Source organism: Mus musculus, chromosome X (genome assembly GCF_000001635.26).
Source record: "Mus musculus strain C57BL/6J chromosome X, GRCm38.p6 C57BL/6J".
Lineage (NCBI taxonomy): Eukaryota > Metazoa > Chordata > Mammalia > Rodentia > Muridae > Mus > Mus musculus.
Genome location: NC_000086.7, coordinates 73,684,940 through 73,711,568, shown reverse-complemented (window position 1 = coordinate 73,711,568; position 26,629 = coordinate 73,684,940). Strand labels below are relative to the sequence as shown.

Here is a 26,629-nt window from a genome sequence, read left to right as displayed (position 1 = left end):
AGGTATAGAACTTAACAACCAAATAAACAGCCTAGTTGGAAAGGGGGTTATGTCTTTTTTCTTTTTTCTTTTTCTTTTTTTCTTTTTTCTTTTTTGGTTTTTCGAGACAGGGTTTCTCTGTGTCTCTGTGTATCTCTGACTGTCCTGGAACTCACTTTGTAGACCAGGCTGGTCTCGAACTCAGAAATCCACCTGCCTCTGCCTCCTGAGTGCTGGGCTTAAAGGCGTGTGCGTGCCACCACGCCCGGCAAGGGGGTTATGTCTTAAAGTGTGAGGCAATAAACTAGGTGTTTGAAAGTATGTATGTCTTGGAGACAGAGCTCTAAGACCTTTCTGCATTTGCACAGATGTAAAGTCTTTCCAGGTCTTTCAGCTGTATAGTTTTATATCTCCAGCATTAATATGCGTATCCACAAGACTGAAAGATAAATGGATCTGAGGGCAGGCTGTGGCTTTGATAGGTGGCTTCAGGTTGGAGGGAGACAAGAGTGGTGGTGTATGCCTTTATAGCAGGTGAATCTTAGTGAGTTGGGTGTTTTGTTTGTTTGGTTTGTTTTGTTGTTTTTCAAAGCAGAGTTTCTCTTTGTAGCCCTGGCTGTCCTAGAATTCAATCTGTAGACCAGGCTGGCTTCAAACTCACAGAGATCTGCCTGCCTCTGCCTTCTCAGTGCTGGAGTAAAAGGTGGTCCACCATTGGCTGCTTGGGTCTTTCTAAGTTTGAGACCAACCTGGTGTACATAGAAAATTCCAGATAGCCAGGGCTACATAGAAAGACCCTGTCTCAAAAAACAAAAAAGATGGAAGGAGGACATTTTATAGTGAGGTGGTAGTGGGCTCATGAAAAGACAAGGAACTAGTAAAGCTTTTGTCTGTTAGGTGTTTATTATTTTGCTATAGTAAGCAATATATGTTTTCCTCTTTCCTTGACTCTGCTGTGAAATAGTGCATTCTGTTTTAGAGATGTGATGTCCACTTAGGCTTAGAGCATTCCTTTCTTCAAGTTCCTAGTGGAAACACAGTGGGATAGAATGTGGGTTAGTATTGTGCACAGCCCCATCCACTAGCTGCAGCATTGGACATTTCCCTTTAATGTTCAGTGCTGATGGGGTTTGTAGGGGCAGAACTTCTCTGAACAGGTAAGATGTGGCCTGTAGGTTCCTAGGCACAGCTGTTAGATGCCAGCTTCTCACATAACCTCTTGAAATGCTTTTAACAAGATTCTAAGAGGCAGCTTTTTCCACTTAGGGTCTGAGCAGCTTCTGGGATAGGAGCTGATGGGGAGTATACAGGTCTCGCTTAGAGTTGAACTTCACGAAATACCAGGCTATACCAGTTTTTTTTTTCTTTTTCTTTTTCTTTTTTGGTTTTACGAGACAGGATTTCTCTGTGTACCCCTGGCTGTCCTGGAACTCACTCAGCAGACCAGGCTGACCTTGAACTCAGAAATCTGCCTGTTTCTGCCTCCCAAGTGCTGGGATTAAAGGTGTGCGCCACCACTGCCCACCAAGTAATTTTTTTAAATAGGTTTATATGCTTACTTTTGAGTTCAGGTAGAGCCAAGAAATGTAGAGTCAAAGCACGTGTTGGGATTATTTTGCCAGTCTTGCCCTATCACCTAACTAGAGCCAAAAAAGTCTTTGATTTCCTAGTACGTAGATACTTATCTAGAAGATACTAGTTTACTGACGAGAACGTGATTGTTTTTGAAGATCAGGGATTTTAAGGTTGTCAGCTTGGAAATCCGAGGGATGACTATGGCTCTGATGACTTAATCTAGGAGGCTAGGAAGATGGGTTCCTGGATACAAGCACTTGCTGTGCAAGTGTGAGGACTTGATTTCAAATTTCCAAACTCACACATTGCATGTGAACGTCTACAATCCCAGAGTTCCTACAGAGAGATAGAAGCTTGGCAGGTTCTGTCTCAAACAAGGTAGAAAGCAAGGACTGATACTTGAGGTTGTCCTCTGACTTCTTTCCACGGGTGTCCTCAGACACATTTGTATCTGTAGTCACACACAAATATACATGTGCGCACTGTACACATACAAATGATTTAAAAAGCATAACCTAGGAAAAAAGTCTCCATACCTTCTACAGATAGAGGTGCCGGTTGATAACAATACTGTGAAGATAGTGGGCATCATCAGCCAGAGCCCTTCCTCACTGGGAGGAACCTAGATCAGCTCTTTCTGGGAGAGAGAGAGTTAAAGAGGGGTGGGTTTACCCCTGCTGACCACGGCCTGAGAGGAAGGGCTGGGTTCTGCTGTTCTTGGGTTGAGAGTACCCAAGTGTCTCTCATTCCAAGTCTCCTCTTGGTTATTCGACAAGGTAGTCCTTGGAATCATGTGATTTCTAAGTAACAACGTGAAGAAAACAAAAAAAGTTTGGCTTGTTTTCTAATTATGAAAATAGTGGATATTTTTTTAAATACGAAAATTAAACGCAATCCTTTGTAACATATATGGAACAGGTTACTTTCATTGACTACTTAGTTATGTGTTGAAATATTTACAACCTGGAATCATATGTACGCTTTGGATGGTGCTTTTTCCACTTCTGTTGTACCTTAGACATCTTTTGATAGCAATTGAATTCTTTTAAAGTCAGGTATCATATTCTCCCATAATTATACCACAGCTGAACCTGAGGGTATGAATTTTTTCATTTTCTTCGAGGTGTGTTATACCAGTTTATGATCCTACTGGTGCTTTTTGAGAGTGCTTCATGGCACAGATTTAATGCAAAGTTACTAAAAGGGCAGGCACATTGTTGTGTAGTCTCAAACTAGAAACGACAAACTGAACAGTACCCAGACAATATCTTGCTTGTCTCACACGGAGGTGTATTAAGAACCTTCTTCAGGTAGACTTTTTGTTGTTTTTAGTCGTTTGAGGCAGGGTCTCATCTTGTAGATACTAAGTTGTGACCATCATACCTCAGTCTCTCAAAGGCCTGTTTATAGGTGTGTGCCACTAGCCCCAGCTCTTAGGGTAGATTTTTTGTTTGTTTGGTTTTTTTTGAGACAGGGTTTCTCTGTGTAGCCCTCGCTGTCCTGGAACTCACTTTGTAGACCAGGCTGGCCTCAGAAATCCGCCTGCCTCTGCCTCCCCAGTGCTGGGCTTAAAGGTGTGCGCCACCATGCCCGGCTTTAGGGTAGATTTTTATGTACTGATTTTTTTTTAAATGTTCCTTTATTTGTTGTTGTTGATAGTGGGAGATAGTGTTTCATTGTATAGCCTTGGCTGACATGGAACTCCCTACATAGACCAGGTTGGCTTCAAACTCAGAGATCTGCCTGCCTTGACTTCCCAAATACTGGGATTAAAGGTGTGTGCCACAAAACCTCTAGAACACTTTGTTGAGGTAAGGGATGGGGGAGATTAGTAGATATACTAAGGCTCCCTTTCTGCATTACAAATCAAAGACTCTGAGGACATGTATTATTAAGCCAGACCACTACGCATCTGACAGTGGCTCTTGTGGGAGCAGAGGTCGCTTACTCACTCAACAGTAGACTTTCTGCTGTGTCTTATGGTAGACTCTACAGGATATAAAGGAGAATTCTTTTGCTCTCAATTTGTAGTCTGCTGTGAAAAAGATGGACAGGAAACACAGATTGAAGATAATTTCAGTGACAAATGTATGTTACAAAGCAGATAGCATAGTGTGATGTGACAGTTGACTTTAAATTTGATTGCTCTGTATTTACATGGATAGATATGTAGCCTTAGGTGACTGACTATATTAAGAGATTTTTTTTTTTTACAGTTTTGTTGTTTGAATTTTTGATGAGTGTGAATTCACCCCAGTTTATCAGGAATGGTAAACACATGCATGCCACAGTGTGCATGCAGAGGTCACAGATCAAGTAGCAAGAGTTAGTTCTGTCTTTCTACCTTATGGGTCCTGGAGATTGAACTCAGGTGGTCAGGCTAGGTGGCAAGTACCTTCACTCCCAGAGTCATTTCCTCAGCTCATAAAGTTCTTTTTAATTTTAAGTAAAACATAATAATGCTCATTGTAGCCCATGCTTCCTGAACAGTTCTGTGAGCATTCTACCAGCAGGACCTCTGACTTATCAGTTGAGTGGCTGGCACTTCAACTTGAGAGAAAACAACAAACTGGGGTTGGGAGCATCATATGAAAGGGAATCTGTCCTCATTACCAGCAATGCTTCAACCTTGAAGAGCATCTTGAAGTATAGTGCACATGAATGATCTAAGTAGAGTAGGGTGGGGCTTGATGTGTAAACAGTTAAGAGGAGAATGTCCTGGCAACTTTTGATAAAGCCTCCCATAAATGGGGTGTGTAGAATTAATACTAATGAAGAAGATAGATTTGAAGGATAAGAGTCTGGCTTATCTTCCTACCTGTTTTCCTTGTCAAAGTGATACCCAAATGCCCATCTCTGCTCTACCATAGATGCTGTACGAGAGATCCTGAAATACGATGATGTGACAGAAAAGGTGAACCTCCAGAACAATCCAGGTGCCATGGAGCACTTCCACATGAAGCTTTTCCGTGCTCAGAGGAATCTCTATATTGCTGGCTTTTCCTTGCTGCTGTCCTTGTGAGTACAGAGGGACCAGGGGCTTGTGGAGGAAGCCCTGGGCTAGCCAAGGATATATAGAGCTGTGTTTGGCCTTCTCTTGTGGCTTTAACTCCTCTGTGTGTCCTGGGCCCAAAGACCTTGTTTTTGTTTGATAAACCACACAGTTGCCCCCTGACCTTCAGAAGCAGCAAGAAGATGGGTTGGGGGGGCTTGGTGGGGGTGGGGGTGGTAGAACAAATTCCAGAAGACCTTACTGTTTTTTGGGTTTTTTTTTTGAGAGACAGACAGACAGACAGACAGACAGACAGACAGACACTGACTCATTGTATGCATCATTGGCTGCCCTGGAACTCATTATGTAAACCAGATTGGCCTTAAACTCATTAAGATCCACCTGCCTCTGCCTCCCAAGTGATGAAATTAAAGCTGTGTGCTATCATGCTTGGCAGAAGACTCTATCTTACCACATTTTGTGGTAGGTCAATTGTATTACTGTCTTGTGCTCTGTTTGTAGATTGAAGTTGCAAAGCTTTCCCTCTGGGAAAGGATCTTTGGACCTCATCTTATAAGGGACTGGCTGGTTTGGGGCCTTTTGTATATGGGGTACTGAGTTGGGTAAAGTGAGCAGAAGTAGCATGAATGGATTAAAAATGACCTAGTCCTCAGGGCCTTCCCTAGTGTAATTTGTATTTAAGAGCGTGTTGTGACCTGTGGTGCCTTGAATATTTCTCAACATTTCTTGCAAGATGGAGAGCCTCAGCCAAGGCTACAAAGGTGGCTAGTTGGGTAAGATCAAATGAGTAGAAAATGCCTATTTTAGTCAGAACCCTGTTTTCAGCTTCGATTTTCACCTATGGGCTTTGATCCAATGGCCTAGTCGAGAAGTAGACAGACATATATATGCTCAGGCCAGGGCAGGTGATGGTATTAAGAAGGTATCAGTAATAGGCTGGGAATATAGACCAGTAGTAAAGTATTTACCTGGTATGTGTAAGATCCTGGGTTTGTTCCCTAGAATAACAGAACAAAAACAAACCTAAAATGTTGGTTGCTCTGTAGTTCAGGGCCAGTTGTCTTAGTCCATTTGTTCTGTGGTAAAAAGAAATGTATTTCTCACTGTTCTAGGGGCTGTCATGTCAAGGCTTGGACAGGCTTGGTGTCTAGTGAGGGCTATTTTTTGCTTCTGAAATGGTACCTTGATGCTGCATTATCTGAAGGGAAAGAACACTATTCTTAGATGCTAACAGCATAAAAAGCCCAAGCTAGTTTCCTGTGGACCTTTATAAGATATTAATCCATTTATGAGGACAAAGCTTAATGATTTCCCAATAGATTCTATCATTTAGTATCACCATAATGAAGATTTAACTCAATATATGAGTTTTAGAGACTATTTAGACAGTGGTACCATGAGAGTGTGGATTCTCATGTTAGGTTCAAATATAGTAATTCCCACCTGGCTTTGGGCCAAAAGACTCAAGATTTATTGTTTAAAGGATTTTTTACCCTCTTAATCATCTGGCTTGCTGTGCTTCACTACATGTTAGTTAGTATGACTACCTAGCCAGATATTAGCTTTCCAGAAAAAAGTGAGGTCACATAATCCTGGATTTTCTGGATCCCAGCTGAGAAGAGTGAAATGTGGAGGCAGGTAAGGGTGTGTGTGTGTATGTGTGTGTGTGTATCCACTTAATTTTGTATCTCTAGTGTTTGAGTGTTTTGAGTCATCACTGTATGTATGTACAACTTAGAACTCCACAAATACAAATGATATTATGCACTTTCAACTCTTAAGACATTTTAAAGATTGTGTGTGTGGGTGTGTGTGTGTGTGTGTATGTATTTATTTTCATGTAAGTGTTAAATATTTTTTGTGGTACTAGGGCTTGAACCCAGGGACTCTTGCATAACTAGGCATGCATTGTACTACTGAGCTATATCCTTTGCTTTACAAAAAATTTTTTTAGATGTATTCATTTTTATTTTATATATATATATGAATATATGCATGCATGTTTGTGTACCACATGTATGCCTCTGGTTAGATCCTTTAATACTGAGGTCACAGATGGTTGTGAGACACTATATAGGTGCTGGGAATTATATCCATGTCCTCTGTAAGAGCAGGTACTCCTAGCCACCAGATCATCTCTCTAGACCTCTTTGCTTTTGAAATAGGCTATCACCAAGTTGTACCTGCTGGTTTTCAGATTTACCATCCCTCTGCTTCAGCCTCCTGAGTCACTGGGATTACTAGTCTGCTTTGCTTAAAGTAGTATGCTTAATAACCTTAAAGCTTATCATCTTCAAATTTAGGAAAGTCAGGAAATGAGAATTTTGGGAGAGGTTGACACACACCCTAAATATGTAGAATTTTAAAAAATATATGGTGGAGATGGGGCTAGTGGGTAACAGTGCCTAGTGTGTGCAAGGCCCTGGGTGACATCTCTAATGTACACACACAAACACAGAGTATGGAGAGTGAAAGGAAAGCCTGCTGTTAGTCCTTCATGAAAAGAATTGGGTAGAAAGCAGGCTTTACATGGCTATGCTAAGTAAAGAGTTGGCGGGAAGAATGAAACTTCCTTATAAGGCTCTACCAAAATGCTACGCTTCTCTAAACAGTTTAACTTCATTTAGGCATGATGAAATTATATCCAGAAACTATAAGATCAGTTAGTGATGGAACTGCTACTGCTCCTTGAGGAGCTGCAGAATGGGATAAATGTTGGAAGGCAAAAATTTACTTTCCCAGTTGCCAAGTAGGAGAGGGTGGGTGGGAAGCCACTAGAATGGGAAAATTTGAGAAAGAAGAGATCTGAATTACTGAAGACTTCTGTAAGTTATATTTCTTCCCTTCTATAGATCAAACAGGATTCTCAGCAGTGTTTGCAGGCTAAATGTTCTCATGGATACAGTGCTAAAGTGTGGTCAGGGTGTTGGCCTAACCAGTATACTTTAGTATAGTCCTAATTGACATGCATGCTACTATGTAGATCAGTGCCATTCAGGTAGAGGCCATATGAGGCTTTCTGTCCCTTAGCCTATTCTGTGCAGATAAGGGTATGGTGAGCAGATATAAGAAGTAGACACTAACAGAAATAGCAATTAGATGAATGACCTTTCAGAATCCCAGCTGTCTAGATGGTTCCACTGATAGAGCTGGCTAGAATGTGAGACTTGAATTTTTAATGGGAAGACATTTATAAGTGTAGGATTTATCAAGGGCAAGGAAGACTGAGTTAAATAGGAACACAAAAACTTGGGGGAATGGGGCTTGTTTACAGCTTAGTTGAATTAGTGGCAAAAAGCTTGTAGGCAAGGAAAGAGCCTGTAGTTTAGTCAGTCCTTAGCATTAAAAACAAAAAAGAAACTATCACCACCAGCACCACCAACAAAAAGTGCTCAGCAGTTAAAAGCACTTATTTTTGCAGAGAATGCAGGAGGTTTGATTCCCAACACCCACAATGGTGGTTTATATCCAGCCATAATGCCATTCCAGACAATCTGACAGCCTTGTTTTTTCCCTCCAAGATGTTTTTTCCCTGTCTCACTAAGTAGCTCTGGTTATCCTGGAATTGCTTGTATAGACCAAACTGGCTTTAAACTCACAGGGATTAGCCTGCCTCTGCCTTGCAAGTGCTAAGTAAGAGTAAAGGCATGCATGCACTACCACACTTTATTTATTTATTTATTTATTTATTTATTTATTTACTGTGTATGAGTGTCTTGTGTTCATGTGTGTTTGTGTGTTATATGCATGCCTGGTTATAATAGTCAGTTGGAAGCTATCATATGGATGTTGGGAATTAAATCCAAGTCTTCTAGAAAAACAGTATTTTTTTTCTAAGTGTGGTTTATAATCCCAGTAAGATTTATTTTTTTAAAGATTTATTTTATTTATTATATGTAAGTACACTGTAGCTGTCTTTAGACACTCAAGAAGAGGGTGTCAGATCTCATTAAGAGATGGTTGCTCTCTCCGGCCCACTCTCTCCTGCCCCATTTGCTCTGTCCCAAGGGTTTATTTATTTATTATATGTAGCTGTCTTCAGACACACCAGAAGAGGGCACCAGATCTCTTTACAGATGGTTGTGAGCCACCATGTGGTTGCTGGGAATTGAACTCAGGACCTGCGGAAGAGCAATGAGTGCTCTTAACCTCTGAGCCATCTTTACAGCTCCCCAGACAGTATTTTTAACCACTGAGCTATCTCTCCAGCCTGATATCCTCTTTCACCTCTGTGGGCACTAGTTATGCACATGGGGCACATACATATAAACAGAAAAAACATTTATACATAAATAAAATAAATACACTTTAGGAAATTAATGAAAGAGAAAGGTACACAAAACTAAAACTCAGTTTATCTTTATGGGGCATGAATGTAGCTTGCAGTATAGGGCATTGCTCTAGGTGAGGTGGCTGAGGGGCTGAGAAGTGAATATACTTTTATAATAACAGTATAAACAACCCATTGGATAGTTGCACAAAAATATCTTAATGAGACTAATTTTTTATATATTTTAAACTTTTTGTTAAACCAAGGTTGTGTACGGTCAGAATCATCAGAATTGCCATTCTCTACCCCTACCTCTTATCCCACTACAAGACTTTCAGGGGCAGTAGCACACAGGGAATTGTTATCTCCTGTGACCACAGTATCATCTTTTCAGGTTTCTCTTAAGTTTCTTTTTAAGGAGGTATTATTGTGTTGATAAATGTGCCCATTGTGATTTACCCTGTATGTATTTTCATTATATACTTGCTTATAAGCAAAATACAAGCTGTGAGTTTCTCCCTCTTAATGGAAAGCTTTTGGATGCTGAGGTCCATGTTTTCAAATTATGTTTTTCAGTGCTGGGGATTGAACCCAGAGCCTCTTGCTCTTCCATAACCTCCAGCCCTATATTTTTTGGGTTTTTTTTTTTTGGTCATGTGTTTGTTTTTGTTTTTTGTTTTGTTTTGGTTTTTTTTTTTTTTTGGTTTTTCAAGACAGGGTTTCTCTGTGTTGCTCTGGCCGTCCTGGAACTCACTCTGTAGACCAGGCTGGCCTCGAACTCAGAAATCCACCTGCCTCAGCCTCCCTAGTGCTGGGATTAAAGGTGTGTGCCACCAGCACCAAACAAAAAAAAGTTTGTTTTTAAGTAGCTTATTGAGATCTGTAAAAACTTCTGCTAAACCCTTCACTGTGAATTCTGCAGTTCTAATGTACAGTTTCCTCTTCTGTTTTAACTGTGCATTTACTATAGGTAAAAGTTAAATTATAATTTCAGCAGAGCCTTGTCATATGTGGAATATTGTTGATCAAACTGTTAGTACATGGATGTGTAGTAAAACTTCACTTTTGGGTACACAGTTCTGTTCTTTTCCCCCTTGTGCTGAGGATGAAACCCAAGGACTTGTATATTCTTCAAAAGTGGTCAAACAGTAGGACCTTCTTTAATTGACAAATGTAGTTCTTTCTAATCTAAATGGATAGCTTCTGATGAAAGTAGATTTTATCACTGATAAGTGGATATTAGCCCAGAAACTTAAAATACCCAAGATACAAGATGCAAAACACATGAAACTCAAGAAGAAAGAAGACCAAAGTTTGGGTACTTCACTCCTTAGAATGGGGAACAGACCTATCCCATAAATAATCCACAAACCCAGACAATATTGTATATGCTAACAAGATTGGGCTTACAGGACCCTGATATAGCTCTCTCTTGTGAGGCTGCCAGTGCCTGGCAAATACAGAAGTGGATGCTCACAGTCATCTATTGTACAGAACACAGGGCCCACAATGAAGGAGCTAGAAAAAGTACCCAAGGATCTAAAGGGTTCTCCAATACTGTAGGAGTAACAACAACATGAAATAACCAGTATGCCCAGAGCTTATATCTCTAGTTGCATTTGTAGCTGAGGATGGCCTAGTCGGCCAACAATGGGAGGAGAGGCCCTTGGTCATTCCAAGATTTTATGACCCAGTACGGGGTAATGCCAGGGCCAAGAAGCAGGATTGGGTGGGTTGGGGAGCGGGGCAGGGGGAGGGTATTGGTATTGGGGACTTTTTGGGAAAGGGGATAGCATTTGAAATGTAAATAAAGAGAATATCTAAGTAGATTTTATAATCATCCAATATTCCCAGAGTGATACTTGGGGTGGAATTCCATGGTCCTGTTGGAGTGCACCATGGAATCTGTTCCTACAGTTATAATCTTATATCTGTTATGTTGATAACTGCTGTTTACTTCTTTTCCTTTGACAAGCATATAAGGCAAGACAAATGGCTGATTTAACATCTTGCTCAGATTGCTTAAGCAGCCACTATGATCTATGTGCCAGCTGCCTTGTTGTGCCTATAGCACCCTCCTGTGGCTCCATCTAGTTAGGGAGGGGGAATATCTAGTGCCATATCTTGTAAAAAGATGCAGCAATCCCAAGAATCGGTGTAGGTTCATCAGTTGCTCATATCTATTTATGTTTCTGTAATTTTGCTAGAAATACATACATGTCCATGGTCTAAAGGTCAGATTCTGTGGTAGTGGTTGTAACCCTAAGGAACTTTGATCCTTTCTTTTTCTAGTATGAGGACCTGAGGTCAAATCATCAGTAATGTAAAGAGCTAAGCATGTCAGTTAAGTGGGCTTATAACTAAACTGCTGTGAGCCAGCAGAGACAGGAGGATCACTGGGGCTTGCTGGCTGCCAACCTAGCTCCAGGTTCATTGAAAGAGTCTGTCTCAAGGGGAGACATGATAGAGTAATAGAGCAGGACATCACATGTCCTTCCTTGGCCTTTACTGGTGTGCATGGGCATGATTTTACACACACACACACACACACACACACACACACACACACACACACACACACACACACACACACACGGCGGGGAGTGAGGGGGACAGAGGGAGAGAGAATATGAATACTGGGGAGAAAACATCCAGAAATTTCAGACTGTGGATATGTTTAGAGTTAAGAGCCTAGCATATGCAAGGCCCTTGACATCATTTTTTTAAAAAGAAGCACAAGCTGGGCGGTGGTGGCACACACCTTTAATCCCAGCACTTGGGAGGCAGAGGCAGGTGAATTTCTGAGTTCGAGGCCAGCCTGGTCTACAGAGTGAGTTCCAGGACAGCCAGGGCTATACAGAGAAACCCTGTCTCACCCACCTCCCCCCAAAAAAGAAGCACAAATAACTAGAGAAATGTCAACCTCCCTTGTAGTCTTATTCTCAGAAATAGCTACAGGTAATATTACAGATGTTTTTGAACTTTGAATTAATTAATTGTTTACTTATTTGAGCTAGACTAGCTTCAGACTGCCAGTAGTCTTCCTGCTTTCTTTTAGAAGTATGTTCTTAAATATTCCAACAGTGTTGGTTGGCCCTAATAGTAAAATAATAGGCCTTTTATACTTTTGTTTGTGGTCTACCTGTCCTCTTGTATGTAATCCCCTCTAAACCTAGGCACCTTTCTCATTTTGTTTTGTTTTGTTTTCTCCTTTTTTGTTGGTTTGTTTGTTTCGAGACAGGGTTTCTCTGTGTAGCCCTGGCTGTCCTGGAACTCACTCTATAGACCAGGCTGGCCTCGAACTCAGAAATCCGCCTGCCTCTGCCTCTCAAGTGCTGGGATCAAAGGCGTGTGCCACTACGCCCGGCACCTTTCTCTTTTTTTAAAGAGATAAGATTTTACTATTTAGCCCTGGCTGATCTGGATCTCTGTATAGACCAGGCTGTCTGTAAATTCAGATTAACCTGCTTCTGCCTCCTGAGTGCTGGGCTTAGAAAGTAGAAACTATCACTTTGACTTTTTTGGTGTTTTTGAGTCAGGGCCATACATTCACCATCCTGCCTCAGTCTCCCAAGAACTAGGATTATATAGGTACATACCATCATGTATACATTTCTTTGTATGTGTTCATGTGCATGTGCATGTGTATGTGTGTGACTATGAAGGCCAGAGGTCAGTGGTAGTATCATTATCCTCTGTTGCTCGCTGCCTCCTTCTCTTCCCTTTTTTTTTTTTTTTTTTGTTTTGTTTTGTTTTTCGAGACAGGGTTTCTCTGTGTAGCCCTGGCTGTCCTGGAACTCATTCGGTAGACTCAGAAATCCGCCTGCCTCTGCCCCTCAAGTGCTGAGATTAAAGGCAGGCACCATCACTGCCTGGCTTTCGTCTTCCTTCTTCAAGATTGAGTTTCTTCACTGAACCTGGACCTCACCATTTCAGGTAGTCTGGCTGACCACAGAACTCTAGGGATCTGCCTTTATCCTTCTTCCACCAACTCTGCACTGGGGTTAGAGCTATGTGCTACCTCACCTGGTCCTTACATAGGTACTGGGGAATCCTGGAACTCACTTGGTAGACCAGACTGGCCTCAAACTCAGAAATCCGCCTACCTCTGCCTCCCAAGTGCTGGGGTTAAAGGAGTGCACCACCTTGCCCAGCAATGTAATGTTTCTTTACTGTTTCAAATCTGATTGTGTTATGAAAATTTTTTGTGGCGCTTTTAGCAAAGCATGAAGCACGACTGTATTGCTGGACTGCTTAACAGGAAGGCAAATAAGGTAGCAGAATGGGAAGTAACACACTGAATTACCCTTAGTGTATCATGTTTGAGTTAGGGCAGAGAGATGTTCAAGTTCTGTGGAAGCATAGCTGGCCAGCAGACACCTCTTGTTGTTGGGTTTTCTGTGCTAGTATGGGTAGTAGAACAGGAATTAGGAGGTCAGGGGACTTGTGTTCCCACACCCATGCTTTTCTCCTAGCAGCTGTGTGGCTTTAAATAACTAGCCTTCCTCTCTCACCCCCAGGTCTTCTCATTTGTTAAACAAGGGCTTATCTAGGATATTGGTCAGCTGCATGGCTATGTGTACAGGGTATGTGTGTTTCTGAGTCTGGTGTGTTTTATTTGGGTTCTAGCTGAAACCAGGAGGGACCTTAACAATCCTTTTTTGTTGTTGTTTGTTTTGTTTGTTTGTTTGTTTTTTGAGACAGGGTTTCTCTGTATAGCCCTGGCTGTCCTGGAACTCACTTTGTAGACCAGGCTGGCCTTGAACTCAGAAATTCGCCTGTCTCTGCCTCCCAAGTGCTAGGGCTAAAGGCGTGCGCCACCACTGCCCAGCTTTAATAATCCTTTATATTATGTGGCCCTTTATAAATAGAGGACACTCAGGAGTGACTGCCATACCCAGAGCCCATGTATGACTTAGTTCAGATACCATATTCCTTCGAGTTAGGACTGGGTGAATGAGTTTCGCCCACATTCAGCCACAGATCACATAGAAAATGCTCTTTTTCTGGCTTTTGGTTGGCAGGTGTTGACACAGTTTGTGAGCTAAGCTTCACTTCTGTGTTTGTGTTAGTCTTGTAAGACTTGTGTGTTAGTGACTATAATAACTTACTACTTTTCATATATCTGAAGATCAGGAAATAAAATGGTAGTGTATGGTTATTAGAGGATCAACGCCTTTTTTATAGTGATAGAAATTGAACCCAGGGTCGTTTTCATATTAAATAAACTCTTAATTGCGCTTAGACTTTGTTTTACCCAAATGAGACTTTACATTAGCAAAAATAGGAAAATAAGTTCTCTAAAATATTACCACCACTTTGTAAGTGTGCATGTAGTGTGGGGGGGGGCAGGATGTGTGAGGATATGGAGGCTAGAGGAGGATATCAGATATGTGACCCTGTCACTTTTCATATTATTTTCTCTTGAGACTGAAACTAGGCTGGCATTCAATGTTTGTGGCAAGCAAGCCCTTGAGATCCTCTTGTCTCTGTCCTCCATAGTACTAGGATTACAGGTGCATGTGGCCATGGCCTGCTTTTTACTTGGGGGCTAGCATCTGAATTGAAGTTCTCATGTTAAGCAAGCACTCTTAACCCACTGAGCCACCACTCTAGCCCTGTTTATAGTTACTTTTTTTTTGAGACAGGGTCTCATTATGAAGCCCAGGTTGGCCCCAAACTCATAACCCTGATTTATTTGCCTCTGCCTCTCAAGTGCTGGTATTAAAAGCATATACCATCATGCCTAGCAATAACCACATTTTTTTTCTTTTCTTTTTTTTTTTTTTTCTTTTTTTGAGACAGGGTTTCTCTGTATAGCCCTGGCTGTCCTGGAACTCACTTTGTAGACCAGGCTGGCCTCGAACTCAGAAATCCGCCTGCCTCTGCCTCCCGAGTGCTGGGATTAAAGGCGTGTGCCACCACGCCCGGCGCAATGACCACTCTTGACATATACCTTTGCTGTATACTTTTCCAGATCCCTGTATACATAATATAAACTTTATTAGTCGTTAAGCATTCTATAGATAAGGTGCATAAATAAAGCTTTACACTTCTGCAAGTAATAAATTGACATTCAGAGGCCTACTTGACTCCTAGAGCTTGCCACTGGAAGTGTTGAAGTTTCACATTTTTGAATACTTTGACCACACACATGGAATTTTTTTCTCCTTCTGTCTTAGTTAGGGTTTTACTGCTGTGAACAGATACCATGACCAAGGCAACTCTTATAAGGATAACATTTAATTGGGGCTGACTTACAGGTTCAGAGGTTCAGTCCATTATCATCAAGGTTGGAGCATGACAGTGTTCAGGCAGGCCTGGTGGAGGAGGAGCTGAGAGTTTTTACATGTTCATCTGAAGGCTACTAGCCAAATACTTGCTTCCAGGCAGCTAGGGTGAGGGTCTTAAAGTCCACACCCACAGTGCCATGCCTACTCCAACAGGGCCACACCTTCTAATAGTGCCACTCCCTGGGCCAAGCATATACAAACTATCCCACATGCCATCATACCTGGAGAATCTACCTCATTTTAAAAACCAGGATCAGGCTTTACCTGCTCATTCCCATAATCCCAGCACCAAGGTGGCAGAGGAAGGAGAATCAAAGCATGTGCAGTATCAGCCAGGGCTATATAGGGTTAGAAGTTGCCCCCTCCAATGGATTCCACAACCCTCCCTCTACATTTCAGGAAGATGTATACTTCAACATTTTACCTTCACATTAATAGTTAATTTCCCAGGGACAGAAGGCATGGCTTACTGGTAGCAGGATCGCCTCTTGTGTACATGACTCTTGGTTTTGTGAGCAAAACCACAAATTTTATTTGTTTTGTTTTTTTTTTTCTGAGACAGGGTTTCTCTGTGTCGCCCTGGCTGTCCTGGAACTCACTTTGTAGAACAGGCTGGCCTCAAACTCTGAAATCCGCCTGCCTCTGCCTCCCGAGTGCTCTGTGTGCCACCACGCCCAACTTACTTTTGTTTTTTTGAGACAGGGTTTCTCTGTGTAGCCCTGGCTGTCCTACTTGAACTCCATCTATAGACCACTCTGGCCTCAAACTCAGAGATCCTGGAGCCTCTGCCTCTCAAGTGCTGGGATTAAAGGTTTGGGCTACCTCCTTTCAGCTACTAAATTGAATTTTCAGGCTAATTTATTTAATTGTTGAGGAGGCTTCTGAGGGAAGATCCAATAGATAAGGGGCAACAGAGTACACTGAGGGGCCATGCTTGAGAAGACAGGGCAGGCAAGCTGGATTGGGTACAGACAGGACTGAGTGAAAGCAGAGGAGCTGCAAAAGAGAGAAAGAGAGGAAAGTTGGGAAGATGGAATGCTAGTATTAAGAGAGCCAGGTACAACTCGCCCGTGGGGTATGATTTCTGCTAGGCCAAATTCAGAACCCATAGGGTTAGCCTGCTCCTGCCATCTGTTTACATGAGACTTGAACCACCACTTTCCTATTTCTTTTTTTTTTTTTTTTTTTTTTCCCTGTGATATGTACTATGCTTGAAAACCACTACGTTAACCCTGTCTGTGAACGCAGGAACTGAGGGTACAGTGTCCTGCTTTATTCTTTGTGTCTTGTGCAATTTTCATGGAAAACACAGAATTATACAGTTGTCATTGTCACCATCTTAAGTAGTGTTAAGAAACTTTCATATTCCTCAGTAGCCTCTAGAACTCTCCTTTTCAAATCTGAAACTGTACCCATGATATAGCCTGTGGGTATTACTCTTCTCTAAGCCTCTCTTCCTGTACCCTTAGGACCACTACCACAGAAGAGTCACTGTTGCCCTTTGTGTCCACTGGCAGAAAAGCCTCTTCTACTGTTCTATCTAGTTTGTTTACTGTGCCCTGGCCATGGGATCTTTATGACCTATCTCTTTGGGCATAGAGACTTGACATAGATCCTTGATGTTGTGATCCCAGAAGTCTCTGCCCTACTCTCTGTCATGAGTCAGCCATGTAGGTCTCTTTGGATAACCTTGCGTGTTTATACCCCCTTTTTTTGATCGAGTCTGGCTTGTCCTTATTTTAATGACTGCTGAGAGGGTGGAGCAGTGGAACCCTTAGTACTACCACTTTTCTTATCTGAAGTCTTACCTGGACATCTCCTAGTTGTGGTTCCTTGACAGGGTGGGCACCTCATCTTTTCTTCCAATAGTTGAGGCACAGTCATAGAGTTCCAAGTTTATGGCCATACTGTAGGACTTTCTTTGACTGTGACAGCATGAAGTTAGCAGGTGGCACTCTGTTTCTTAGACTGTGACAGCATGAAATCAGCAGGTGGCACTCTGACACCAAAGTCCTACTTGACATGGGGCAGAAGTATAGTGAGCTAGTGTATACAACTTAATGTCTGCAGGTAGTTTCTCAGCCGAGGCTGTTCTGGACCATACCATAGAAGCTTTCAGTTGGGACTTGCTTCTTTTTCCCACTTGTTTATGTCTTTCTCTTGTATGCTAACTGGGGCATATAGGTGAAAAGTGCCTGTGAAGCCTTGACTCTTTCTTAGAGGCCAGAGAGAGAGAGATTCAGTTTCTCCTGCCTTCTCTTGTGTACTCAGCCTTTTTATAAAAGCATGATAGCTCTACTTAGCATCCAAGAACATTTTTACCAGGAATTCCAAGTTGAGTTCAGGTATTTGTCTGCCAAGGACACATCTGTATCCTGTTAAGTTTTGTTTTCTGGGCTTTGTATCTCTGCTTGGATTCAGTTAATATAAACCCTGAGCTGTTGTGTCAATGGCCACTCTAGATCTTGAGGAACTTTCCTGACTCTTTGGTTTTCACCTATGCTTTGTTAGTGTTTGTTTTGTTTGTATTCAAGTCAGGGTTTCTCTGTGTCATCCTGGTTGTCCTGGAACTCGCTGTGTAGACCAGGCTGGCCTTGAACTCAGAGTGCTGAAATTACAGGTATGCACCACCACCATCCGGCCTCACCTATGCTTTTTAACTGAATAGGTATAAACAGTTAATCTAGGTAAGTCTTCAGGAGATAAAACAGAGATTGATGCTATCTATGCAGGAATAGAAGCCATGAAGTGGTCATTTCTTTCTTTCTTTTTTTTTAAAGAAATACTCTAGGTAATGTGCACCTTTTTTTTTTTTTAAGATTTATTTATTATATGTAAGTACACTGTTGCTGTTTTCAGACACACCAGAAGAGGGCACCAGATCTCATTTCAGGTGGTTGTGAGCCACCATGTGGTTGCTGGAATTTAAACTTAGGATCTTCAGAAGAGCAGTCAGTGCTCTTAACCGCTGAGCCATCTCTCCAGCCCGAAGTGGTCATTTCTGATTTCTTTTTTTTTTGAGACAGGGTTTTTCTGTGTAGCCCTGGCTGTCCTGGAACTCACTTTGTAGACCAGGCTGGCCTCGAACTCAGAAATCCGCCTGCCTCTGCCTCCCAAGTGCTGGGATTAAAGGCGTGGGCTACCACGCCCGGCTCATTTCTGATTTCTGTAAGCTGATATGTTTTTGGATTAGAGTATGGCAGTTCTGAAGTTTGTTCCTTTTTACCATATGCCTCACTCAGTTTCAGAGGCTTGACAAATGCCATATAGAGAACAATGGAGAGAGTGCTTGAGAGACTATTAAGTGGGAAAGCAGTAAAATGTTCCAGAAGACTGGTTTCTTGGGCTGGCAAATGCTGGCCAGCACACTAGGAAGGGCCAAATCTCTCCTGCCACCCTAAAGTTTGGGGTGGAGGCCAGAGCTTGGGTCTTTCATCAGTTTGAGGTAGTGAATCAAGTGTCCCATGTGGCTTCTCAGCTGCCAGTTCAGCCACAAGTCCAGCTTGCTCACTGACAGTCTGAGCCAGCATCCTCCTGCTGCTGTCTTTTATCTCTGTTAGATAGGAGGATGAGTGCTATATCAGTTTATGTCCCACCCCAGCCCTCAGTGCCAGGCTGCCAGGTAGACATGGTGGGTTTAACAAGAAAAAGCCTTGGACCTGACAAGCAGCCTCAAACATACTCCTTCACTTGTCAGGGAGTGTTCCCTGTTCCAAGAGTGAAATTAGGTCATCTGGAAAGTTTCTTTTCATTGTACTAGTCTGGGGGAGTAGAGATGACAAGTATAGGGCCCAGCCTAAAGGTGTTTATAGCCTGATAGGACAGATGACTGAATATCCTGAGAAAGTGAATACAAGAGCCTGTCGTGTTTTGGGGGCTGCTGTGGGAACACTACAGGCTACCTCCCCAATAGGAAAGACTTTCCGGAGGGAGGTGATGGTTGAGGCATTACTCTCACACAGTGGCTCAACCACAGGAGCAACTGGTCAAATTTGTCAGCTCTGGAGTGGATGGGAACTCTGTACAGATGCCAGCGGGAAGAAGCACCAGGCACTGACCATGGGATGGCTAGAGAGCATCCTCTCTAAACTTGACAAGGCAGGAAGTGACTTGTCCTTCTGTAGGAGGACAGAGCCTCTACCACAGAAACACACTTGATAGCAGGTTCTGATGGAGTAAGGGAAGACCTATCTTGATGGGCTATGTTTGGAGTGTTTGTGTTACATCAGAATCTGATGTTTAGTAGGTTGTTATGAGTCTGGTGGCAGGTAATCCCTTTAGGGAATAAAGCTAGCTGGAGGAAAATACAGACTGCAAAGTAGACACCTGAGGAAGAGTTTACCAGATGGAAGACCTCTTAAAACCAACTTGTCAGTAGCAGCATATGTTACAGAGTGCACATCATGTGAAAACTCAAGTGTTTGAAGGATGAAGCAGTTAGAGGGCAAAGGCAGGGAAGGAAAGAAGACGGACTTAAGAGGAAATGGCAAGAAAATGACCCACAATCAACCCTGGATGGATTAGAGGCCTAGCTCCAACACAGGTGATAGAAAGAACTGTCAGTGTATGTGTTGGGGGTGCAATTAGAGTGTTTGCCATTGGTGGCCAGCTAGGGTGCCCTGGGACAGAGGTGGGGAAAATGTCCATGGCGGTTGGCCAGAGGAAGAAAAATCAGGGCTAGGTTGGCAATGTGACTGTCGTGTTAATGGCTGCAAATCAAATGCCAGAACTGTGAGCAGACACTGTTCAGACTTTGGTTTTTGTGGATGCTATCTGTGAGTATTCTGGACTATCCAGGAAACCCTAGTTCACAATATCTGAGGAAGGCTTACAAAAGCACGGAACAGAGTTGTCCTGAGACTGTTGTTCCTGATGGGACTGCCTTTCTAGTTGTGGCAGTCATTTACCAGCTGGCTGGCTTCCCTTAGTAACTGGGGTGACAGCTGTGGACACTCCCTAGCAGCCATTTGCCTGGCCAGATAGGGGTGGCAAGCCTTGGTTTATTCACTCATCTTTGCTAGGACCCAGCAGTGCCCATGGGTCCCATCTCTACCACTAGGTGGCACACATGCTCCTCCCCTCATTTCTAGCTGTGGGGAGGGCCCTCTTAAACTTTACAGGAACCTGTTCAGGAACCAGGAAGATTCGGTGCTGGGAGTTGGGGCTAGTCATACTTGCCTTTCTTACTGGTGTCTCTCTAATTTCGGGCCACTGTCTGTCATGCTCATGACTTCTTGCTGGCTGCTTGGGTGCTTGGTAGCTTCTACTTTCAGGGCTCCAGCCCAGTGGGGAGCAGGCTGGTGGGCAGCTCTAGGCTGAGGCAGGGAAACCTGAGCTCTAGGCCACGAGGTCTAGGCCGCTAATTTTAGAGAGCACATGTCACTGGAAACTCTCCTCTCATGCCAGGAATCAACAGCTTGGCTCTCTCTGTGCCACCAGGGACCCCTGGGTGCTTCTACTAAAGCTGGACCCATAGAGTCCCTCTATTCCACATGTGCATTCCCCAAAAGGGTTCTACTTAGAGCCCTTCAGAGCCTGGACTGAAGCTGAGAAGAAAGCTCACCTGTTCTGTGCTTTTGGTTCCCTTGCCTGCCCAGGCTGCAGATGGGAATGACAAGAGTCTAACAGTGCATGATAGGACCAGAGAGGCCAGCCCTCGAGCAGGCCAAGACTACTGCCACTCTTCTAAGCAAGCACTTCTGTTGACTGTTGAAGTGCCCTGGAAGAGGCATCAAGCATGTTTTCTTCTGTTTTCCTAAGCCTCTGCATGTACTTTGCCTGACTCCAAGTACTGTGGCTAGATTTTCCAAGGCATGTGCGCAAGTACTCCCCCTTCTTGGCTGCCTGAGCAGTGACTTTCTCAAGGCTGTATCAAGTCCTTCTGTCCTCTCTCTGCTCATTTAGTTTATTGTTCAGGGTCCAGTGCTTAGCCCTACCCACTTACCTGTTTACCTTTACAGCTGTTTAAGATAGGTAACAGGTACCTGTGTCTTGATTCTTTTTTCTGTGTCCCAAGTAGTTAATGACAGCCTCAGTTTGAGTGCTATTATATAACAGATACATTGTTCCACCTAGTTATAATATGTATGGGAAGGATACTTGGAGAAGGGATTTATTTCTACTCATGTTGGGACCTGGAAGCTGAGAGAGTATGTTTCCCAATGTAGGTTTTGGAGTCCAGTAGATGGGAATTGGAATTAAAGCTATGCATATTTCTGGCTCCTAGACATTTCTTTAACTTAGATACATTGCTTCACCCTGCTCAACTTTGTTTTGTTTTGTTAATGTTGTTGTTGTTGTTGTTTGTCAAATGAGAGTAACAGTAGTAATTACCTCATGAAGTAGCTATGACGAATTCACTTGGCATGTTGGAAGTGTCCAAATTTATTATCTTAACATTGTTCTCCTAGGGAGGCAAGCCTGGCCTCGCAAGAAGGAAAACAGGGCTGAGGCTTGGTTAGCACATCTAGGCCCTCACCTGGAAAATGCTGGTGTTCCAAGACCTATTGCTATATATCTAGGTCGTGCCTGGGTGTGCTCTAGCTTCTGATCACTGCCTGAGATACTTCCCAGAGCCCAATGCAGCTGGTTTTTTTTGGTGAGGGGGGGATGGCAGAGGCCAGTTCCTGGGCCCTACTTTGTGTTGCCAGGTCCAGGCTGGAGGCAGGGTAGGCAGGTAGCAGCCAAGAAGAGTTCTTGCCAGGCCCTTTGCTCTCATGCTTCTCACTTTCCCCTTCTTTTTGTAAACAATGGCAGCCTGCTTAGACGCCTGGTGACTCTCATCTCCCAGCAGGCCACACTGCTGGCCTCCAATGAAGCCTTTAAAAAGCAGGCAGAAAGTGCCAGTGAGGCGGCCAAGAAATACATGGAGGAGAATGATCAGCTAAAGAAGGTAAGTCTGCCCCTACAACCTGAGTGGGATGTCTAGAACCACAGTGCTAGTGGCTCATCTCTAAGAATCCACAGTAGTTACTATTAGGCTAGGGCCTGTGTGATAATACTGGTCCCTGAAGGAGTTTTTAGTGGGTAGGGTGTGCCTATTGGAACGATCCAGGATGACTCTGATGCCTTCTTTTCATTCTTGAGGACACAGCAGAGGAAGAGGGTATTACCATTGATGTCTCCATATGCTGGTTCCAGTGGCAGTTGTTTTGTTTTGTTTTGTTTTTATGAGAATGACTCTCTAATAACAGAGACCTGTGTTGAAGAAGGCCCTTATTCTTTAGAAGTTAGTTAGCCCCTTTATGAACATGGGGCTGATGGATCCCTTGGTATTAGGGAAGAATCAGAGACCAATTTGTTGGTCTATCAGAGGATCTGTAGTATAAGCAAGCTGGGAAGGAGAGTGATGGTTTAGAGATTGGTGGGGTGCAGTTGAATATAAACAAATTTTGGAGTCATTGGCTGTAGTGAAGCTACAAGAGTCAGGGAAGAGAAGGAATGGGTGTGGTTCTTTAGGTTATCTGGGCTGAGAGCTCCAGGTGACAGCAAGTTGAGTTACTGGTTAGATGGGTAAACATAGAGCCATTGAACTTTATTGGTGGGAAAGTAGGTCCAGGGACTGGGGTAAGCAGAGTGTAAATGAACTTGCAGCAGGCTTTCTGGACCTTCACCTTCACTTCCTTCTGAATAACCCAGGTGCTTGGCACTTTCCCTAGGGAGCTGCCGAGGATGGAGACAAGTTGGATATTGGGAATACTGAAATGAAGTTAGAGGAGAACAAGAGCCTGAAGAATGACCTGAGGAAGCTAAAAGATGAGCTGGCCAGCACCAAGAAAAGTGAGGATGGCTGTCCTATTACACCCAGAAGCTCCACTGTCCATTGATGCCCCCATGGATCAAGTATTAATAGCACACTTCACGTGAAAGCTCAAGAGTTGGGTGGAAACAAACACATAGTACTCTGCTCCTTCACACCCAAATGAGATCAAACAAGTTCACTCCTAGAGCATCTTTGAGTAGGCCTTGGAGAAGCCCTAACAAATGTTGTGTATGCTTTGGTAGTGCTTACTAGGGGTTTCCCATTAAGACAGGCAGGCAAGGGGGAGGCCCAAGATGCCTTGGAGCCGAGAACAAAAATGTGTAAGAAAGAATTTGTGTGATCCAACCTCTTTCACTTCTAGATTAATTTCAGACTCATTTGGCACTGTAGGTGTTGGCCAATGTCACTAGGGGTCTTAATGGTGGGATTTTGCTCATTGCCTCTCACTGCCAGCCAGTTAAAAGGTTACCCCTTCTGGGAACCGTTAGTGTCCTTCCATTTAAAGGACTAAGGGGGCTAATGCTGACTTTTTATTCCATCTAGCTGTTGGGTTATCCATCCTTACAACTCTCCCCGAGTGGTTTGTAAAGGCAGAAACATTGACAAACATTGGAACCTTATCTGTATAACTTCTTTTGCGACAGATTTACAGAAGTTTCCCATGTTTTAAGCAGGTAGGGTTTTTCTTCCCTAAATAATCTTTTTGATCTCTTCCTGTATTCATTTGTATTGTTGTTAGAACTTGAGAAAGCTGAAAACGAGGCTCTGGCTATGCAGAAGCAGTCTGAGGGCCTTACCAAAGAATATGACCGCCTGCTAGAAGAACATGCCAAACTGCAGGTCAGTGTTTCCCTTTCTGTAGGTGCAAGTTAGGGTCAGGGTCCTACAGCACAGTTCTGGGGTACTAAGGAGCCTGTTGCCTCCTTTGTTGTTGTGTGTAGGTTTAGAGCAGACCCAGCTGTCAGAACCCTTCATGTAGGAGGTGTGGCATGGTACTAGATGGTGGGCTAAAACCTGCAAAGTTCAAGGGCAGCCCTTGTCAGTAGATTGACTCTCTGCTCTGAGCCTTTCCTACCTTAAATCCAGTCTCAAGCCCCTAAAGAGGGGTTATTTAACATTCTAAAACATCCCAGCTGTGGTGTCCTATTTCATTAGGATCATACATGGGAAAGCTGAGTGTGGTGGCCACACCCAAAACACCAGTACTTTAGGAAGCTGAGACTGGAAAGTTGAGAAAATTCTAGGTCAGCCTAGGCTACATACTAAGACCCTGCCTCAGAAAACAAAAACCCCTCAATAATGTAGAGACCTGCTTTTGTCCACCTCTCCTGTGGGATGGCGCAAGGGGAAGGGTAATGTTTGTCAAAGTCTGAAGTAAGTGAGGAGAAAGACTCAGAGGTCATCCTACCTGCTAAGTACTAGTTGTTGATCTGTGTTTTCCCGATCTGGCTGGAAGCTCAGGTGGTCAGGAAGGTGAGTAGAAGGAGCCGAGTAAAGATCCCTACATTTGTTTGGTTTAAATCAGCTAGTGGGTAGGAGGAAGGGCCCAGCCCCACAGGGAGGGCCTTGTCCCTCAGAATATACCAGGCTATCTGGGCAGGACTTAGGGGTTGGCTCTGTGTGTCCATGCACGTGTCCATACATGTATAATAGACGTCAGAGGATAACCTTGGGTTATCACTCCTCAAGAGCTATCCATTTTATTTTATAAAACCAGGTATCTCATTTGCCTAGAGCTTACAATGTAGACTTGTTACCTAGCTATAGGAATCTAACTGATCTGCCTCTCCAGCTCTGAGATTACAGAATGCTCTACATCTGACTTTTTATGTGTTTTGGGATTGAACCCAAGTCCTCATACTTTTATGGCAGATGCTATCTCCCAACTCCCAAGGATTTGGGTTTTACTGGAAGGTAATTGTTTAAGGGCCCTAAGTTGGGACTTAAAGACTAGCCTGCTGTGTGTTCTGGAGGTGGCCTTGCTCCCATTGCAGTAAGAGAGAGCTGCAGGGGACTCCTCCAACTGCCAGTCTTTCTAGACCCTGTTCATTTCATTTGGGGGGGTTTCTTTCCTTTTCCAGGCATCAGTACGTGGTCCCTCAGTCAAGAAGGAGGAGTAAAGGCTTGGTGTTTCCCTGCCTGCCGCTGGCTTCTACCTGACCCATGCTTACTGCTTCCTTGGAGCCCAGACTATCCCTCTGGTACTTGGGTTTATTCCCTACTTCCCCAATTTTCTTCCATGGCTTATAGATCATTATTTTGGCACCATTACACATACTGCTCTTATACCAAAAGGGACCTGATTGTTGTTTATTCAGAGTACTTTTGCCACTGTTCTGCCTGGCTAGGGCACTTTCCACTCCTGGAAGTGTAGAAAAGCACTGGTGACCTGGCCTGCAGTTTGAACCCCTTTTTATTTTGCAATGTACCCTAAAGGAGGCTGCTGTGAAGCAGGTCAACTGTTTTATCCTGAGGGGAATAAATGTTGTTATGTTATAAGGTGTTTGTGTCTAACTGAGGCTTTGGGAATGGTTCTGCTGCTCCTCTTTCAAAGTTAAAGATTGCCCAGGAAGGCTGCAGATGCTCAGTGTGGCACTTTTATTACCTTGAGCTTCTTCTTATTCTCTGAAGACCAGACTCACACTTGCTGTCAAAGCTCCTGCTCTCTGCCTCCGCCCTACCTCCCCCCTTCAAGTCAGGACAACGCTGCTTTATGGCTCTTGGGGAGTGTCTGTCTTGTCAGTCTCCCTGGGAGTTGGCAACTGTCTGGGAAGCCTGGTAAACCAGCAGGACTTCCTGGTGCCTTCTCTGAGTTCCTATTCATCACATTCAGGACAGATAGAATGTGGCAGAGTGCCACCAGTCACTCCCTGCCCAACCTCCTCCTGAAGGTTTACAGCATGACCTCTGACTAATGCTGACTGGGAAAGGAGACTGTCCTTGGCGGTGACCTAGAGCTTGCTACTGCAGAACAAGGCAGTGGAGAGGGGCTTCAAGGCAGTAGAGAAGGGACTGCATAGTGCTTGGGTCTTTGCTACATACCAGCCCTGAAGAGTTACTAGATAAGGTTTTGCCTCTGCACTGGCTGGCTTTGCTGACAGGTCCATGACCTTACTGCTTACTTCCTTAGAGCAAGATCAGCCTGTAGCTAGGCTGCTCTCTAGCAGGGCACAAGAAAGGGTCTACCTTTGATCAGGTGTTTATCACCCTTGCCCTGTGAAGACTGGGTGAAGGGATTATGGGAGCAGGTTAGAAGTGTCTTGGAATTGGAGTGACTCCTAAAGATGTTGGCTAGATGGTTGTCAGCTAACTATGTTCCTACTCCTGTCTGACCTGTATGGGCCTAGGCCAAGCAGCTGCCTTCTTAAGCATTCTGTCACTCTTCCCCACCCTCAAAGAAAGCATGGCTGCCCTGTGAGGAGTCCACCCCCTTCCCAGCAGTTTAGAGGTGCTGCCTATGGGGGCAGGAGCATTCAGGTAACACCCTCTGGTTGCTATGCCAAGGCTTAGGACTAGTCCACTTTTCCAGGAAGTGTTCTTTGGGCTTCCCTGAGCTTGCTTGTCTGTGCTTTGGAAGGCCAAAGTCCAGATCACCTCCCCTGCCTTTCCACTCTGACCCTGGCCACTACCCTCTCTGGCCCAGCTTCTGGGGTACCCTGTCTGATTGTTTGCCACTCCATTTTTTTCAATCTACTTGTACTTTTTGATCTCAGTTTCTTAAACCTTTGTATAGGAGC

The 26,629-nt window shown here is 43.7% G+C and overlaps 1 protein-coding gene across 4 annotated transcripts in view; it reads left to right on the top strand.

Annotated features, from left to right (window-relative positions):
- Bcap31 (B cell receptor associated protein 31) overlaps positions 1 to 25,391 on the top strand; it is a 31,638-nt gene extending 6,247 nt beyond the window's left edge. For all 4 annotated transcript variants that reach the window (NM_001313698.1, XM_011247600.3, XM_006528048.3 and 1 more), the window contains exons 4-8: positions 4,425 to 4,572; positions 21,887 to 22,022; positions 22,789 to 22,909; positions 23,632 to 23,732; positions 24,974 to 25,391. In NM_001313698.1, coding sequence (NP_001300627.1) covers positions 4,425 to 4,572; positions 21,887 to 22,022; positions 22,789 to 22,909; positions 23,632 to 23,732; positions 24,974 to 25,012 — 545 coding nt within the window. In that variant the 3' untranslated portion in view covers positions 25,013 to 25,391. The remainder of the gene's footprint in view (positions 1 to 4,424; positions 4,573 to 21,886; positions 22,023 to 22,788; positions 22,910 to 23,631; positions 23,733 to 24,973) is intronic.
- Positions 25,392 to 26,629: the final 1,238 nt, after the last annotated feature.